General features: G+C 41.1%; 1 protein-coding gene across 1 annotated transcript in view; it reads left to right on the top strand.

Moving 5' to 3' along the window:
- The first annotated feature begins 2,990 nt into the window (after window positions 1–2,990).
- Window positions 2,991–17,746, top strand: part of DAP (death associated protein) — a 58,944-nt gene continuing 44,188 nt past the window's right edge. Inside the window, exons 1-2 of the mRNA XM_053248398.1 lie at window positions 2,991–3,274; window positions 12,228–12,327. Coding sequence (XP_053104373.1) covers window positions 3,220–3,274; window positions 12,228–12,327 — 155 coding nt within the window. The 5' untranslated portion in view covers window positions 2,991–3,219. The remainder of the gene's footprint in view (window positions 3,275–12,227; window positions 12,328–17,746) is intronic.

Here is a 17,746-nt window from a genome sequence, read left to right as displayed (position 1 = left end):
TTTATAGGTCTCTTTAGTCAGCTAACATATGCTATCCCAATTCAGAGCGTTGAGCTCAGACTGGTGCTGTCAGAATATTTCATGTTTTGCTATGCGAAGCTGTAGTATGTCCCAAAAAAGTTATTTTCCTCACAACTTACCATCCTTCTAAGTAATCCTATGAGGCCTTGTAGGAGGAAATATAACATGAAAAGTATTGCCTTGAAAGTGTGTTGGCTGTATAAAAATGTATACACCATCCCTTCTTGTAGGCTCATGATGGGTAACAATAGATTATATATATAAAATGATTTATCAACTGAACAGCTAAAAATACTAAAACACCAGCTGATTAAGTCATAATAGAATCTCATATTTATTTTTAATCTATTAGTTCCCACCATGATCCTATAGGAAGGAATGGCTTACACATTTGTATAGTCAACATATTTTTGTTTATATTCTATTAATCATTTGTACCAAGGGATGTTATAATGGTGGTAAAACCTCAAGCAGTGATTGGCTGAGCTGCCATAATGTCACAAAAGGGCAGGGCAGCTAGAAGTACATCTGGCCATCATTGACTGCACTACTCGGATCCTCCAAAGGAGCCGGACAGGGCATAGGGAACATACTGTAGAAGAGGCAGGAGAGACTTTGCAAAGGAAAGGACTGGGGATGTAACAGGTCAAAGAAAGCAGAAGGAGTTAGCAAGGCGAGCTGGAAGAGGAAATGGCCTAGAAGAAGAGGAGGAAACCAAGGGGAGATGTCTCGGAGTTGAAGGAAAACTGGGAGAGGAGAGTTGCACGCGACCACAAGTTGCTGAGATAACAGCTGAAGTTCACACGTTGATGTGAAGAAAAACCACCATTACCACATTGGCTATAGAACTATTCTAGTATAACAGTTTCCCCATCCTTCCGAAATATGCTTTAGGTAAGGTGAGGTAAGGATTGTTTAGCTAATCTTTACAGTTTCTTCATTAAGTTCCTTCAGATTTGCCGCAGTTAGAGCCGAGGCATACAAAACAGCTGCCATTGGCTGCTTTAAATTGTTCCATATTGCAACTGCCTCCATGTGGACAGAAAGGGAATTTCCTCCACTCTATCAAACATCTCTTGCAAAAGGAGGGCAGCTCCTAGCATAGTCCCTATCCCAAAGGCCTCTCCTTTACTATGCACTCCAATTGGATTCTTCTTGTGCAAGCTGAAGTGGGAAAGTGTAATGCTAAAACTGGCCCATGATGCCCAATCCTAAACCTGTTTACTCAGAAAAAGGTCCCTTTGGACTTACTTTGGAGAAAACATGCTGAGAATCAGGGTCCTAGAGCCTATAAAAATTTTTTTTAAAGCTTTATTTAGGAAGTTGGGTATGTGGCAAAGGCATTAATATTCATTGTACATTCAAAAATCACAATCGTAACTAAATTTGATGACAAATAATTACCTATAAGTCTACTTTTGCATGGGATCCCTGATATTATTATTTTATTTCTGTGTTAAATTGGATGTAATGCACAGCTCGGCTATGTGTACACATATCCCACTGATCTCAGTGAGATTCAATATGCTCTTGGGAAATTGTGATTGCATGCACTGTTGTCAGAAACACTGGCAAAGGATATCTGAATACCTAGTGTATGTTAAAAAAATGTTTGTGTAAATTGGAAACACGTTTCTAAACCTTCCATTATCAATTTCACGTCATGTTGAAAGCATTCCAGCAGTGAAGAAATGGAAGGAGCCTAGAATGCATTAATTTGGAAGAAGAATGTGCTACCCACAAGGTGCTTAACTATGATGAATTGCCAGTCCGATAGCATTAATTGTCTTAAATTTCTAGGCATGAAATGTCCAGGAGAAAAAATGGATGTAAATCCTGAAGACACCAGACTTAATTCATTCAGAATACAACAGTCATAATTAGAAAATTATCTGGTACTTAAAGATGGATTGAAAATACATTTTTCTCCCTAAATAAACTATTTCTCTCTCAGAAGGAACATACCCTATTTTTAATATTGTCCTAAAGCCTAGTCATATATACTTCAATTCTATACATGAAAAGATGAGGTTATATTACGCCCAGCCATAGCCTAAACAGAATGTTAGGCCTTCACAATGCATAATTTATACCTGACTACCAGTTCATATTCTTTGGGAAAAAGATGCACAGAACAGAGCCCTGAATCTTGTGATTGATAAAGTATAGAACTAAGTTAACAGAAATCTTAAATCATCTACCCAAAACCTGAAGCTAAGCTTGTGCAACAGCATGTACCCAACAACAGACCACATCCAAGATAGATAAACAGGGAATCAAATTTGCTGACAGGGACTGGAAAGCTTAATATAACACTGGTTTCAATTGCTGGGTTTTTGTCTGTACTTAAATGTTGAACAACATGCTGTCTCAGGCTTATATGGGAGATGTCAGTAGTGAAACAAGAAGTAATGGTTTGTTATAACTTGGAGTATGGCTGAGAAAGCAGGATATCAGTTCCAATTATTTGCATAGACCCACCCAACCCCTGTCCAATCATCACCACCAACAGCAGAACAAACATAGTTTATAAAGGTGTCACCAGCACAGATAAGGAAAGCTCCAGTTTCCAGCCAAGTTGCACAACTGCGGTCAAAATCTGGGTTACTGTGACATTTTGGCTTAGCATCTCCTTTAGCCCAATGACTCCTATCACATGATCCGGCTGACTTGCTGGTAGCCAGTCCAGTCAAGAAAGCAGCCCTCCCCTATTCTTTGTCCTCGATATCCGGTATTCAGAGGTATATTGCCCCAGGAACTGGAGGCTCTATATAGCCAGCTGCAGCAGCACGACTAAGAAGCTTGGCAGAGTCTGGCCTATACGCCAGGCTTTTTCCGAATTCTTTCGTTGTCTGAACAGCCCTCTCTTTCTCCTTCTGACAAAATCCCCTTCAGTTCGGTCACAACTGCGCAACAAAGGAAAGAGCGAGAGCCCCGCCGCAAGCCTGCCTGTGTGCCGAGTCTTTGTGAGTGGTAGTACTACAGGAAGAGGAAGGAGCAAGCCGGCGCGCTCCCCGCTCTCCTCCCTCCTCGTCCCGCCGCGCTCTGACGACAGAGCCGTGCGCAGCCCAGCCGCGGCGAGCAGCCACGTTGACAAGTGAGGGCTCTGGGGCAGAGGCTGGCGTCCGGGGGAGTCGTCTCCAGCCCTCAGTACTAGCAGAACTGCGGCTGCTCTGTGTGCAGGAGCTCCAGAGCAAAATGTCTTCGCCGCCTAAAGTGAAAACAGAGACCCGAGCTGGACACCCTCCTGCTGGTACTGCTGCCCTTTCTGATCTCTTTCCTTTCGGATCTTGCTCTTCTCCCCCCTAGACCCTGCCCTTGATTCTTAAGGAAGCTTATTGTGGGAAGGAGCAAGCGCGGGGCGGGGGGAGAGAAGGAGAAGTTGTTAAGTTTTTCAGTTCCCTGTCTCTTTGCATGCATTTTCAAACTGATAGTGGATATCGGAGCCAGAATATATATAGTCTCTCTTTCTCTGTATTTTAAAATATCCAAGGTATTTTTAAAAAGTGGAATTATCTGAGGCTTACTTGAGAGAAATCCCCCTTGAACAGAATGGGGCTTGCTTCTGAGCATACAGACATAAGATCCAGTTGCAGTCCTACGCACACACTTGCTTAAAAGTAAGTCTAATTGAACTCAGAGAGACTTAATTCCGAGTAAACATGCATAGGATCGGGCTACGTTGTTTAGCGCTCAGTTGTGTCCCAATAGGTGTCTTGGCTGACTTCATTGTTTTCATTAGTAATTGCATCCTAACTGCTCTCTTGAAAACAACAACGTTACTCTTGGCTTAAGGGGACTTTCTACATGCGTGCGCATGGACATATTGAAACTTTCTTAAAAGTAGTAGGACTCTGCCCTTCCCCCTTCCCTGCCACGTTACGATTGCTTTGTTGATAGAACAAAATTGGGCACATGTTGCCAATGTATACAAGAAAAGAGATCCCTCAAGTGTCCGGTGAAGGCCACAGCAAACATGAGGACAGATCCTGGGGTTAGGTTGCTTTCTGAACGATTCACACGTACGTCTAGCTTTTCTAGTCTAGAGAGAACCTGCAGCATACATAATTAAGATTTTCCATAATTTTATTGCATTGTTCATATAACATCAGCCATGAACAACAACTACTACTACTACTACTTCTTGTTGTTGTTGTTGTTGTTTTATTCGATTTCTATACTGCCCTTCCAAAAATGGCTCATATTTATTTTTCAAGCTTATAACTTTATCCTATTCCTATCTTTCTTGTGAGTAAATACTGCTGTGTTCAGTGGAGTTAGTGTGCACAGGATTGCAGCTATGCCGCCGAATCTTAGACAGTTTTACGAGTTTAGTGAGCCCCAGCAAGTTCTGCTCCCAAATAGAATATAATCCTTTGCCCATTTTAGCTGCATTCTCTGCAATAGCAGCATCTAAAGTGATATTCAGAAGCAATAAATAACATTAATAACACAGATACTGATTTTTTAAAAGGAAGGCACAATAAGAAGTAAGAATCTGCCATGTCATAACAATAAAGATTAAAGCACAGATTTAAACAGTAAAGATTACAAACAAAATGTAAGCAGTTTTCTTATGATGTTATAATATTTGCTATGGCAAATTATTGTTTGTTGTAGTGCTTTTTTTTTTAAATTCTCAAAAGCAAAAATTCTTAACAGTTAAAAAAAACACACCCCAAAAACCACCCCCAAACCCTTGAGCTATGAGTGTAATGGATTTAACATATTGATTTCCCTTTCTGTCAAATTTCAGCAGTTCTAAGTAATGACCAATTATGTTGTGCAATGCTTTTAGTGAATATGGAGCTCTGTTTAAGTTGTTGTTCTTGTAAACCTTCTTGACTGAATTCATCAGAGAAAAACAAGAGCTGCATTTTTAAGTGTCTCTGCATGACTTTCCTTTCTCTTCCTGGAATATATTGATCACTTGTAGAGAGTATACTGTACATCAGGCCTGCTCAATTTGGGCCCCCCCAGCTGTTTCTGGATTACAACTCCCATAATTCCCAGCCACAGTGGCCAATAGCCAGGGATTATGGGAGTTGTAGGCCACCATCTGCAGGAGGGCCGAAGTTGAGCAGTCCTGCTGTACATCTTAATGTAGTTTTGTATTTCTTACTCCGCCCTTCCTCAGTCAGTTACTGACCTGCATGTGCTGTTTTTCCTCTTGTTCGGCATTGTTTTGATCCTGAGGTTTTAGCATGCTCTACTGATGGCACAGCGGGGAAATGACTTGATTAGCAAGGAGGAGGTTGCTGGTTCGAATCCCCACTGGTATGTTTCCCAGACTATGGGAAACACCTATATAGGGCAGCAGCGATATATAAAAAATGCTGAAAGGCATCATCTCATACTGTTCAGGAGATGGCAATGGTAAACCCCTCTTGTATTCTGTCAAGGACAACCACAGGGCTCTATGGTCGCCAAGAGTCAACTCCGACTCGACGGCACACTTTGCCTTTACCGAAAGTCTGGAAAACAGCTTCATTGTATTTCCTTATAATGGATGGAAGGCAGAATACCTTGACAGTGGTCACTGTCTTATTCCTTATGTTCCCTTTCTTTTTGAGAATGGTGAGGTGGGTGAAGAACCCTTCCTTCCTAAGCAGAGTTTCTGGTCCTAAATACTTGACAAGCCATGAGCAGGGTTGGCCCATTCATGAGTCAAAGTGAGGCAATTGCCTGAGATGGCAATGGTAGCAAGCATGGATCGGTCTCTTTGATAAGAAGGGTCCACCCTGGTTTGCATCTGAATGGGAGACTATATGGGAGGAGTGAGCACTGTGAGATATTCCTCTTAGGGGATGGGACTGCTCTGGGAAGAGTGCCTGCATGCAGAAGATTCAAAGTTCCCTCCCTGGCATCACCAGATAGGGCTGGAAGATACTTCTGCCAGAAGTCTCCTGGAGAAGCCGCTACCAGTCTAGGTAGACAGTACTGAGCTAGATGGACCAATGGCCTGACTCGGCGTAAGGCAGCTTCCTATGCTTCTATGATTGGGGTGCCAGCAGGGCAGCAAGATGCCTCCACCATCAGAGCAGCTCTTTTGGACCAATCTGACCCTTGCACCTGTCCTCGCGCAAAGTTTGTAAGAAGCCTGAGGCTCTAGAGACAAGGAGGCTACAAGAAACCATCTCCTTCTCCCCACCCGCATGTACTTCCGGAGCTTGCATGGGTCAGTTTTCAAAGGGGTCATCTCAGCAAGGCAGCGTTTTGTGCCTTGCCTCAGGCACCACAGTGGGTTGCCCCAGCCATGAATCCATGCAATCCTTCTCTGCTCTATGAAATGCCATGATGTTGTTTTTAGGTAAATCAGTTATACTTTGTGGAGGGGGCATGCTTCAGCCCCAGGTTTTGGGTGAGGACATGCAGGAGAAGAAGGCAGTTGTGGTTACTGCTTATGTTCTCAAGCTGTAGAGGATGTTTGAGGCTGTGTGTCCTGGGTCTCTGGGAACAATCTGGAAGATTGTAACTACTGGAAGATAAGCAGAGGGCACTAGAAATTGTTCGTTTTTGGCAGCTTGTGTGCTCTTATGCTCTCTCCCTCCCCCCACTCTTTCTAACAGCAATTGGAGGACTCCTGTCCAACACAACCTACAAGGATAGCCTTGAAGGAAAGGCTCTTGCTTCCCGTACAAGGGGCAGCGTTGGAATCCTTCCCTTCAGTGAGATGGATTTCAAATGGAAGAATTGGCAGTGCACTGGACTCTTTTCTTCAATCTAATGCTGGGCTAAGTGGCTGAATGAGACTAAAGCTGTCTTCCTAAAATAATCTTTTCAATGAATAGCCTTTTACTGCTCTTCACAGATCTTCATGCCCTGAGACGACTGTTTGCACACAGATCTCCTTATTCTCCTTGTACTTACCCATTGATTAGATGATTGGCAGTGGGCTTGCTAGAAGATAAAGCAGGTTTAGCTGGTATAGAGAGACCAGCTCAAAAAATTGACAACCACTTGAGTTGCCTTGCAGCCACTAGACTTGCTGCCTAATCATTGCAAGTTTCACCATAAGTAGTGGGGGGAACCCGTATTGTGGCTGTGTGGTGGTTGCCAGTATCTATACATCTGTCTGGTTTTCCTTTCCTTCAGATATAAACTGGCCAGCCAAATCTGATGCAATGGATTGACTCCTTTTGAAGCTGAACAGAAAAGGACATCTCTAGATTCTGTAGGTCAGATATGTCCTTTTGTCCAGCATATGGCTTAATTGAATAAGTATCTACTTTGGACATCATGCAGCAAAGAGTAATTCCAAACCCTGTGAGGAATTAAAATAGGGAAGAAACGTGGGTTCCTGTGTTGTTTTACTGCCCTTTCATCTTTAATGAGAGTGGTAACTCAAAGAGGGCAACTAAAATTTGTTGTAAGCAATTTTTGGAGGGGTGTTATATAAAACAAACAAATAAATAAAATGTTTTATTGAGAAATAGTATCACTTTGTGTGTGCAATCTTCTTATGAAATTGCTTACTGAGTGCCTGTATGAGACTAATACCTCATACTCTTCATGATTTAGGTACAGAACCTATATATATAATTGTCCTTGGAAATGTTCATTAAAAAAAATTGTTTTTAAGGTAGAACATAAAGTAAGAAATTAAGAATCCTTCAGGAAATTATAGACAGCTTTTAGTTTTTTTTAAAAAAAGGAGCAGCATAGAACAAATCAAAAATAAAGGTTAAACTATACCAACGTATCTCAGTTTCCAAAGCGCAGTATGTAAAAAATGGAACATATACTAAAAATAATAATAAACACCCCTTCATATGAATGAAAATACTTTGCAAAGTATTTTAAATATCTTCAGTGCTATAGGCCCTGGCTAGGATCAGGAAATGCGCTAGTCTGCTTGTCTGTGATGAGTGAAAAATGATGCCTGATGAGTGAAAAAAATCCTAACAAATTTTTGTCTTGCTGTTGAACAGAGCCAACATTTCTTGACCCCTGGCTATAGATATGATGATGGCTTTAGATATATATGTTGATGGCTTTAAAAATGAGACTCCATGCACCCACACTTTGCCTTGGTCTTTCAGTTGGACATTGGGCTGGGGAAGGATGCATCCAGGCAGACATTTAAGGTGTAGTTTCCATAATCACTTCCTAAAGATGGCCCTGATCAATTTCTGCCTGATGCATTTCTGATCAAGGCAAAGTGTGAGTGCATGGAACTTCATTACTAAAGCTATTATCGTATGCCAGACTGTACAAAGACTTCTGCAGCACAGGAGTTGAGTTGGGTTCCTTAACTTTCAGTTTCCATTCTTTTTAGAGCATGAGTGAAAATGTAAAGCATCTTAACACTCATCTTAAACCAAAGGTTTTGGATTACTGAATCTAGAATTAGAACAAGCCAGGATGTCAAACCAGGATCAAATTGTGGTTTGTCCTAACTCTTAATTAGTAAAGAAACTGCAGTACCCTGAATTTGTATGGAATATGAATTCCTGGTTCTTAAAGTGAAAGCTTTCATTTTTCTCCTACCATGCACAGAAAGAGTGCAGTGAACTGCAGATCTCTGAGACCTGTTCTTCCATGGAAAACCATTGTTTCCTGTTATGTATGAACCTGACCAATTTGTGTGTGCTTCTGCCTCTTCTCCCTCCCAATGTCTCTTCTTAAGCGGTGACTGTGGCTTTTTGCCATCCCAGCAATTACATATGGCATTTGTAGCACAGCATTAGGCAGGCTTAAGCTTCAATGTTTTCATTGGTATTAAGTGCACATAAATGTGCCCTGGATTGTGGTGTTCATGTGTGAATTGAAACATAACGAGCAGTGGCTTGAATAGAATTTTCAGTTAACTCAAGAGAGTAATGGGCATCTATTAACATATTGCATTGCAGATATCCATTATAACAAGAAGTCCCCTTAGACATACAATCAAAAATCTCTCTAGATTAGGAAAACATAGAAATTAACAAGTGCATATGCATTCAGGCTGACAAAGACAGTGTGCATCCAGACAGTTCAAAAGAGCATGATGCTTCTACAGGCCTGATGAAAAGGATCTTTTGCTCTGTATAGGCACTTCCAAAAATCAAAATGAGGGTTTCTCACATTAGAATAAATCTTGAAGATGAGGATTTCTCATGTATAGAAAGCTTTCCAGTTATTCTGTGGTGTTTGTTCTCAAATCACATCTGTGAAAGAGGTCATTTTTGATCACATTTAATAGTTGAGGAACTAAAGGTAAGAGTGGTTTGTTGGCTGGAAGTTTCTGTTTGCAGCAAACTGCAGTTTTATGTTGCATCTGACCACAGTTAACAAATTGGGTTTATACAAACCACAGTTTCCTTTATTCAGTTGTACAGGTCGGGAATCCTTTATCTGGACTCCCGAAATCCAGAAAGCTCCGAAATCCAGGCACCACACCAAGTGAGGTGGGGGAAAAATGCTTGTAGCTTCAACCTCTCTCTCACACACAAAAAACTCAGCCCCCAAACCAATCCCACCCCCAACTCAGCAGCTAACAGAGTATATACAGTGCTGTATAACAAAGCAGCACAAAGCCCGCAACTCACAGAGAGAACATTGCGGCGGCTCTGTAATCGGCTGGGAAGCGTGGGGCTGGGATTGGGCGGGACACGCAGTTTGCAGGAGCGATCGCTTACGGCCCCTAAACTCACTGTTGTTGTTTCCTCAGCTCCTTAGCTCCCCTTTTAGTTCTTCCCTTCAGGCTTTGCTATCTGCCTTTTGTTTACTGCCTCTCAAGCACTGCCACTCACACACTTCTCAAGCCATCTGAGAGAGGGGAAGGAGGGAAAGTGGGAAGGAGTGCGATCTCATTGAGAAGCGTGTGAGTGCGATCCCATTGAAAAGTGTGAGAGGGGAAGGAGGGAGGGCGGAAAGGAGCTTGGTGGGAAGGCATGAAGGAACTTCGTTTTCATCTGAGTTTCATTTCCACCTAAAATTGCCATGTTTGAGTAAATTCAATGCTTATTTGATTATATACTTTAAATAAAACCTTTAAAAAAACCAACCGCTAACCTTTCATGCCCAAGATATCTCATTTATGAAAATATTCCGAAATCTGGAAAAATCCGAAATCCGGAACACCTCTGGTCCCAAGCAGTCCAGGTTCTCGACTTGTAATGAGAAACAGTTAACAAACTGCAAACAAAAGCTTCCAGTCTCTTCCTCCTCATGCATAAAATGATGCATTTTATTATCATAGCTCAGGGCAGTTTATGTAAACCACTCTGAGCCATCTTTGGAAGGGTGGTATATAAATCAAATGAAATAAATAATAAAGCCCAAAGCTTGCCATGGCTCATGTACACAGAAAACCATTGAACTGGGCCACAATCTTGGATGGGCCAGATATACGCTCCTATTGGCTCTCAGCTATTACAAGCAGCTTTGTTTTTGCTTGAACTCCCAGGTGCAAAGATAAAGATGTTCATTTCTCTGGTTAATCTGCAGGACTTGCCCCTCGCCTTATTTTGTAGTGGTTGCTCTGAAGGGAATGATTGTTGAAGGGAATGCTATGCTTTTGGATCTTTGGAGAGAAATGGGGCTCGTTTTATACATAGGTATTGCTCTTCAGAATGACTAACGTTTTATGAACTTGTTATGAGTTCAGGGATCTGTGTTGAGGGATATTCCACCGACTTCCAACAAGAGAATTGTCCCCTGTAATTGAGCACTTCACAAGTGCATTTCAGGGATGTGTGTGTGTACATTGCAGAGTATTGTCAGCTCACGTTTTATGTTATTGGACTCCCTCCACCCCTGACAATCCCTGGGAGAGTAATCTCTAGAGTTGAAAAGATTGGGAGTTCTTCATCCAAAGTCCAGACAACATTATTGCCAGCTAGAATATAGTTCACAGGCTCAGTGGAAAAATGTTGTTTCCGACATGGATTTTTAAGTATCTTGATTTGTTTCGCAAGGAAGCACTTTCCCTGCAAACAGCTTTAAGAATTTGATTTTCCCTAAACTGAGTTGCCACTGTCTTTATCGGTTAAACTCATTTGTAGCAATTTGACTCAGTAGGAGTGAAGCTGGATAGAGCCGAAAGTCCAAATTCAGTTATCGAAAACTGTGCTGAAACAAAGTAAGATAATAGCATGACTGTGAAGGAAAGTTTTTGGTTTCCTTTGGTGCTTCATAGCAGGCTTGGTATTTGCCTCAACATCAATTAAAAAGATTTGGAGGTATCTAGTTACCAATAAGGCATGGTTAGCTATATGTTTCTGTTGTTGTAACATAACTTTTAGGAAATTAAAATCATGATGATTACATTTATTTTGTGTTCTTCTCAGGAAACATGGTGGAAATAATTCCAGAATCACTTTTGTACAAAATTATCACATTAGAGGGAAATATATATTTCAAGAGAAGTGTTGTTTCTTAAACAACAAAAATCCCATTTGTTGTGTAGTAGTTACTGAAATATCCAATACATTTGTATGGTTTTAAAATGTGTATAAGGGTGGAAGGTTTCAGGTTATCAGTGACAGTAGTAGCTTTTCCTGTGTTTAGCTGTGTTAGCTCATAATCACTTCCGTGGGCTTCATAAAGAAGTTCCGTTTATATTTCTTTGGCCTTTTAATAGGGCCAGAAATCAGCATGAGGATACAAATGAATGTTCCAAGTCATGTGACTATTTGAAACTGTCTTATATGATGTTATGTTATATTATGCGTCAGACCTTTCTTTTATTCAACCAGTGTTGTCTATACTCAGTACTATGTGGCAGTGTTCTCCAAGGTCTTGGGCAACAGCAGTGTTCCCTCTAACGGGGATTCCCAGATGTTGTTGACTACAGCTCCCAGAATCCCCAAGCAAAAGCCATTGCAGCTTGGGATTCTGGGAGTTGTAGTCAACAACATCTGGAAATCCCTGTTTGAGGGAACACTGGGCAGCAGTCGTTCTCAGCTCTGGTTCATGAGTTCTTTTTTTTATGGGAGATGCCAAAATTGCACATGGGTAGTCGACCACTGAACCTTCCCTCAAACTTTAAAAACCCAGATCTCCCTATATTGTTAGACTGGAATTTTTGAACCCAGGGCCCTAATGGCCCATTTGAAATGAAAACATACCAAACTGTGGCTGTTCCATAATGGATCTTCTCTCACTCATTTATCGGGTGTTCCTATACTCATGAGCACTTGTTTCACATGCTTTTTGCCTAGCATCACTCAGCATATCTAATGGATTTTCTCCTCTCCTCACTCTCCTTCTTTGCATTGCAGTTAAAGCTGGTGGAATGAGAATTGTGCAGAAACACCCACATGCTCCAGATACCAAAGAGGACAAAGATAAGGAGGAATCGGAATGGGAAACCAGCAGCAGGTAAAGGCACTCCTCTGATGTATATGTTTAAGGGATATGCTTAATCTGTTCTAGTTTAGCACTCTCATGTTAACATTCCTGATAACAATTCTGGCTGAATGGGGACATTGTAGGGCCAACTGGACAAAACCTATAAAAGAAAAGGAATAGTAGGGATTCCTAGGGACTGCTTTACCAGAAGCTGCCATATTTTGTTTGTTTTAACTTTTTTAGCCTCCTCTTTCCTCTAGGAAGTAGGAAGAGTCCAGTCAGGTGGTTTGGAGGAAGATGAAGTGAGGTTGTTTGGAGTGGTGAGACCTTTTGGGAAAGCTATTAATTGAAGGACTGGGTATCTATATACTTATGAAAGGTTTAGAGTGCCTGAAATTGGTCATTGCTGGGGTTCAACTTTCCCCCGTCCTCCATGAGAAATAGGGAAGGCCTTATTGGGAATCTAGATACTTCTGTTATAATCATAGAGCTATTCACGATCATAGTTCTGTTATTAGCATAGAGCTATGCAGGATAATTTCAAAGTAGGCTTGGTGAAGAATATGCAATAAAGGAAGGAGTGAGGTCCATAGCAGCCTGCAAACTTATAGTATTTTGTCTGGATTCTGAACATGTTTTGACCCACTGCTTTTTGTTTAGTAGCTATTACATTTGACTTTATTTATTTATTATTTAACATACTTTTATACTGCCCAGAACTTGCGTCTCTGGGTGGTTTACAGACGTAATTTACATCTGTAAAATTTACTAGCTTATTCATATTTCACTGATCTTAAAACCATATTGAAGAGGTTGTAACCACTGCAGTCAGGTAGGCACAGGGGCTGAGATAGATAATGTATGAAAAGAAACATCAGGCTTCAAAATATTGGGCAAAAATGTACCTCCATTGCACCCTAGGACTCCTAGTTATGTGCATGAAAGTTAGTATGGTGGAACTTGAATAATGTAAAATGAGGTGCAGGTTATAAAAAATAGGCAGACTTAATTATCTTCCCCATCTACACTTTTAGTCTTCTCTAATGATACTAATTGTAATAGTCTTAAACAGACTATTAAATAGTCTTCCCCTGTTTAATTCTGGCTTCTGGTATTCAGAGGTGAGCTGCCTCAGAACACAATTCATTGTACAGTGCGATAGTAATATTTGCTGCACTTAGCAAAATTGGCAAACAATCTCAACTTTTTCAGTTGATTTTTACTAGTGGTTAAACAAAGGGAAAAATAAATACAGAAACCTATTTTAATGTACTGTATTTTAAATATATATTTGAGGCTGTGGAATACGGGGATCCTTATTCTCTAGTAATTCTGAGAAGATACAAATCCATTTAGTCCAGCATTCTGTCTGACAGTGGTCAACCAGATGCTTCAAGGAGCTCACAAACAGGGCATGAAGGAGGTATCCAGCCACTGCCCCCTAGCTAAGCTGGTTGGTAGTGAGAGGTATGTTATCTCTGCATCCATAGAATGTATTTGAAGCTCTTCATAGAAACCTGGTAATGTAACTATCTTTGCATACTAGAAAACTGAGAATTAATTAGTAGGAAGTTTTGGGGGTTATACCATAGATAGAAAAGGGCTCACAGGATCAGAGCCCAATAATTTGTGTGTCAGCGCATATTTACACCAATTGTGATATCAACAGCACAGAATGTTATACTGGCTTTGAAATATCATTACTCTGGCATTGTAGTACAGGTGAAACTCGGAAAATTAGAATATCGTGCAAAAGTCCATTAATTTCAGTAATGCAAATTAAAAGGTGAAACTGATATATGAGACAGACACATTACATGCAAAGTGAGATAAGTCAAGTCTTAATTTGTTATAATTGTGATGATCATGGCATACAGCTCATGAAAACCCCAAATCCACAATCTCAGAAAATTAGAATATTACATGGAACCAAGAAGACAAGGATTGTAGAATAGAACAATATCGGACCTCTGAAAAGTATAAGCATGCATATGTATTCAGTACTTGGTTTGGGCCCCTTTTGCAGCAATTACTGCCTCAATGCGGCGTGGCATGGATGCTATCAGATGAGGTATTATGGAAGACCAGGATGCTTCATTAGCGGCCTTCAGCAATTCTGCATTGTTTGGTCTCATGTCTCTCATCCTTCTCTTGGCAATGCCCCATAGATTCTCTATGGGGTCAGGTCAGGCGAGTTTGCTGGCCAATCAAGCACAGTACACTGTATACTTTTCAGAGGTCCAATATTGTTCTATTCTTCAATCCTTGTCTTATTGGTTCCATGTAATATTCTAATTTTCTGAGATTGTGGATTTGGGGTTTTCATGAGCTGTACGCCATGATCATCACAATTATAACAAATTAAGGCTTGACTTATCTCGCTTTGCATGTAATGCGTCTGTCTCATATATCAGTTTCACCTTTTAATTTGCATTACTGAGATTAATGGACTTTTGCACGATATTCTAATTTTCCGAGTTTCACCTGTATAAAGTTTAAGAATACAACTTCTGAGCTAGGAAGTCTCCAATTCAAATCTTGCCATAAAGATGAACTCGTTGACTGGACAGACTCCTCCCTCTCTCAGCCCCATACCTGCAATATGGGGGAATCTACCTTACACAGCTGTTGTGAGGATTACTGAGATAATGTGTGTGGAGCGATTTAAGCATTTAGAGAAAATGTGTGCTATACATACAGTTTACTAAGAACAATTAAATAGCACTGGGTGCTGGTATCTGTCCACTGGTCAAGCTTTTTTGAAGCACAGTTCTGGTTCTGTGTGCCAGCACATCCCCATAAAACACTGCACAAAGATGTAATAGGCTAATAGGGTACAATTGCTCCTATCGACCTCTAGGCAAAGATCATTAAACAAAGCCACAAGCAGAGTCTTGGTTCCTTATCTGAGTTGAAAGCCAGACTGGCAGGGATCCAGGAAGCCAGTAGTGTCCAGGTGTGCCTGAAATTGTGGAACAGCTCCCCCACCCACTTCTGCAGTCTTTTCCAGGAGGTGTTAAAAGGAAATTGGGTAGTTGTCACTACCCCTTTCAGGAGCAAGTGAATAACTGCTCCATTAATAGCTTCTGAACAAACACTGAAGTTTCAGGATAAAGCTGACATCTTAAGCTTTGGAATAGCACAAGAAAGCTAAGGGAGTGGGTGGAATTGCTGAGTTTTTAACCTCCCGACTCTAGGGTGGGGGTGGGGGGCAAACATCAGATACTGCGTTAAATAGACCCCAGTTAAGTCAAATAAAAAGCACTAGGATTTATTTGTTTTTATTTTACAATTTGTGTATACTGCTTTTCAGTCACACTGGTTCTCAAAGCAGCTCACAATAATAAAATCAGATTTAGAGTAGCATGATATTGCCTTCACAGTTACAGCTCCAAAATATTGGATGTGGTATCATGTAGCTCCTGGCTCTGCTCACTTGCAAGATAAAGGTGGGCGATGGTGAGGACACGGGTGTTCTTCAGGGGCCTCTCTCCAGCCCACCCCGCATTCCTGTTCCCACTACTCCTGCTGTCAGTGATTCCAGTTCATTGTTGGGGGAGGGGGCACTAATGTATTTCAGGGCTACCCTGAACTATGTAGAAACATATTTGGGGTCTGTAAGGACCTCCATTGTTAATTCTTATGGGGTCTCATAGTTCTTCAAATAGTTTACATTTTTTCTTTTAAGTACTTTTCCTTTTAATTCACAACTTGGTGAAATTATGAGTACAAAAAATCCTTAAATATTTAACACCTTGTTTTAGTTGCTCTGGCATACAAGTAACCATTGTATTGTTAAATAAGAGTTTTCATAATGCTTGAGTTATTTAAATCCCAATATCTTGGGGATGCAATTTCATTTCCCCCATGTTCACCTTTGTGTGGGACCTTAAAACAAAAAAGCTCGATAGGAAGGGGTGTGTTGAAATGCCTCAGAACAATGCAGTGACACAGGATGTTAGAGGGGACTTTCTGCACTAGTCTGTGAGTAAAGAACCCATGTAAACATTCTAGCCTAGTCTTCTCCCTAGCACAATAGTTAGGGGTGTGAACGAATCAAGAGTCAAGCACAGATTCTAAGTTGAACCGGTTCATGGGCCTACCAAATGATTTGACAGGTGGAGGACACTGCCGGGGGGGGGAGGGTAGTGAGCAGCAACTTTAAAAGTAAGGACAGCAGATCCTTACTCGCTCCTCCACCGCTCTACATAGCTGTACAGGGAAAGTATCTATATAGACGAGCAATCATGTGAGCTCCCGTTTGTAGTTTGAAGTGGTACAGCCAAGACACCATCTTACCACATCAGTGAGGAGGACTAGGCAGTAGGTGTGGGACAGATTTGGGAAAGTGGTAGACTGACAGTGTAAGTATTCTGTATGCTTAAGATTTTCCTCTAGATTGCTGAAGAGATGAAGTTCTAAGGTTGTGCTGAACTTGCTACAAACAGTGAATTAATCTTTCCTAAAGTCGGCAGCTAGTGAGATTTGGAAGCTTATAATGGAACCTCACTGGAGTCTCTTTATTACTTTTGAACTTTGATTTCGACATACTTAATTTTTAACCCTAAAGGATGTTCATTTTTTAAAGGACCTTTTAAAAATACCTTTAATTATTGGTTATAGATTTTCAGTATTTGTCCTTCTAATAAAAATCACAGGACTGTTATTTTTCAGGAGCTGCCTTGTGTAATTGTCCAGCTCTTAGCGTGGTTTATTCATTTAATAAATACTAGGCTGTGATTTTGATTGGCAATCATATGTACACTGCTGTTGCTTGGCCATGTCATATTTATTAAGATGAAGAACTTTAATTAAACCTTAGATTAGGAATTCCTAAGAGGATAATATATCATTTTGCAAGATCATTTGTTGTCACAAACTGTGACATGAGGGTGGAATTTTCCAAGCTATTTAGATTAAAATGATCATAACTGTTGGATTGGCCCTCCTAAGTTATATGCATGAGTGAGACAAAGAGTTTCATGCTGACTTGTCTGTCAGCTTCTTGAATTTTAATGTGGTAGATACACTTGAAGGACAACTGGATGGGGGCAAACTCTGAAACTTAATCCAGATAAGACAGAAGTGCTCTAAGTTGGTAACACTGATCCTCAGAGTAGTGAGGTAAATCTGCTCTTGGATGGGGTCACACTCCCTCTGAAAGACAAAGTCCGCAGCTTGGGGATGTTTCTGGACCCAATGCTGTCCTTGGAAGCACAGGTGGTGTTGGTGTCCAGAGGTGCTTTCTACCGCCTGCGACTGGTATGCCAGCTGCAACCCTACTTGGAGAAGTTGTACCTGACCTCAGTCACTCATGCTTTGGTAACATCCAGATTGGAGTACTGCAGTGCTCTCTACATGGGACTGCCCTTGAAGACTGTTTAGAAGCTTCAGCTGGTCTGGAGCGCTGCTGCAAGGATGCTCATGGGTGCAAGTCACTTCATGCCAG

The sequence above is a fragment of the Hemicordylus capensis genome, chromosome 4 (genome assembly GCF_027244095.1).
Source record: "Hemicordylus capensis ecotype Gifberg chromosome 4, rHemCap1.1.pri, whole genome shotgun sequence".
Taxonomy (NCBI): domain Eukaryota; kingdom Metazoa; phylum Chordata; class Lepidosauria; order Squamata; family Cordylidae; genus Hemicordylus; species Hemicordylus capensis.
This window is presented reverse-complemented; position numbering and strand designations above follow the sequence as displayed.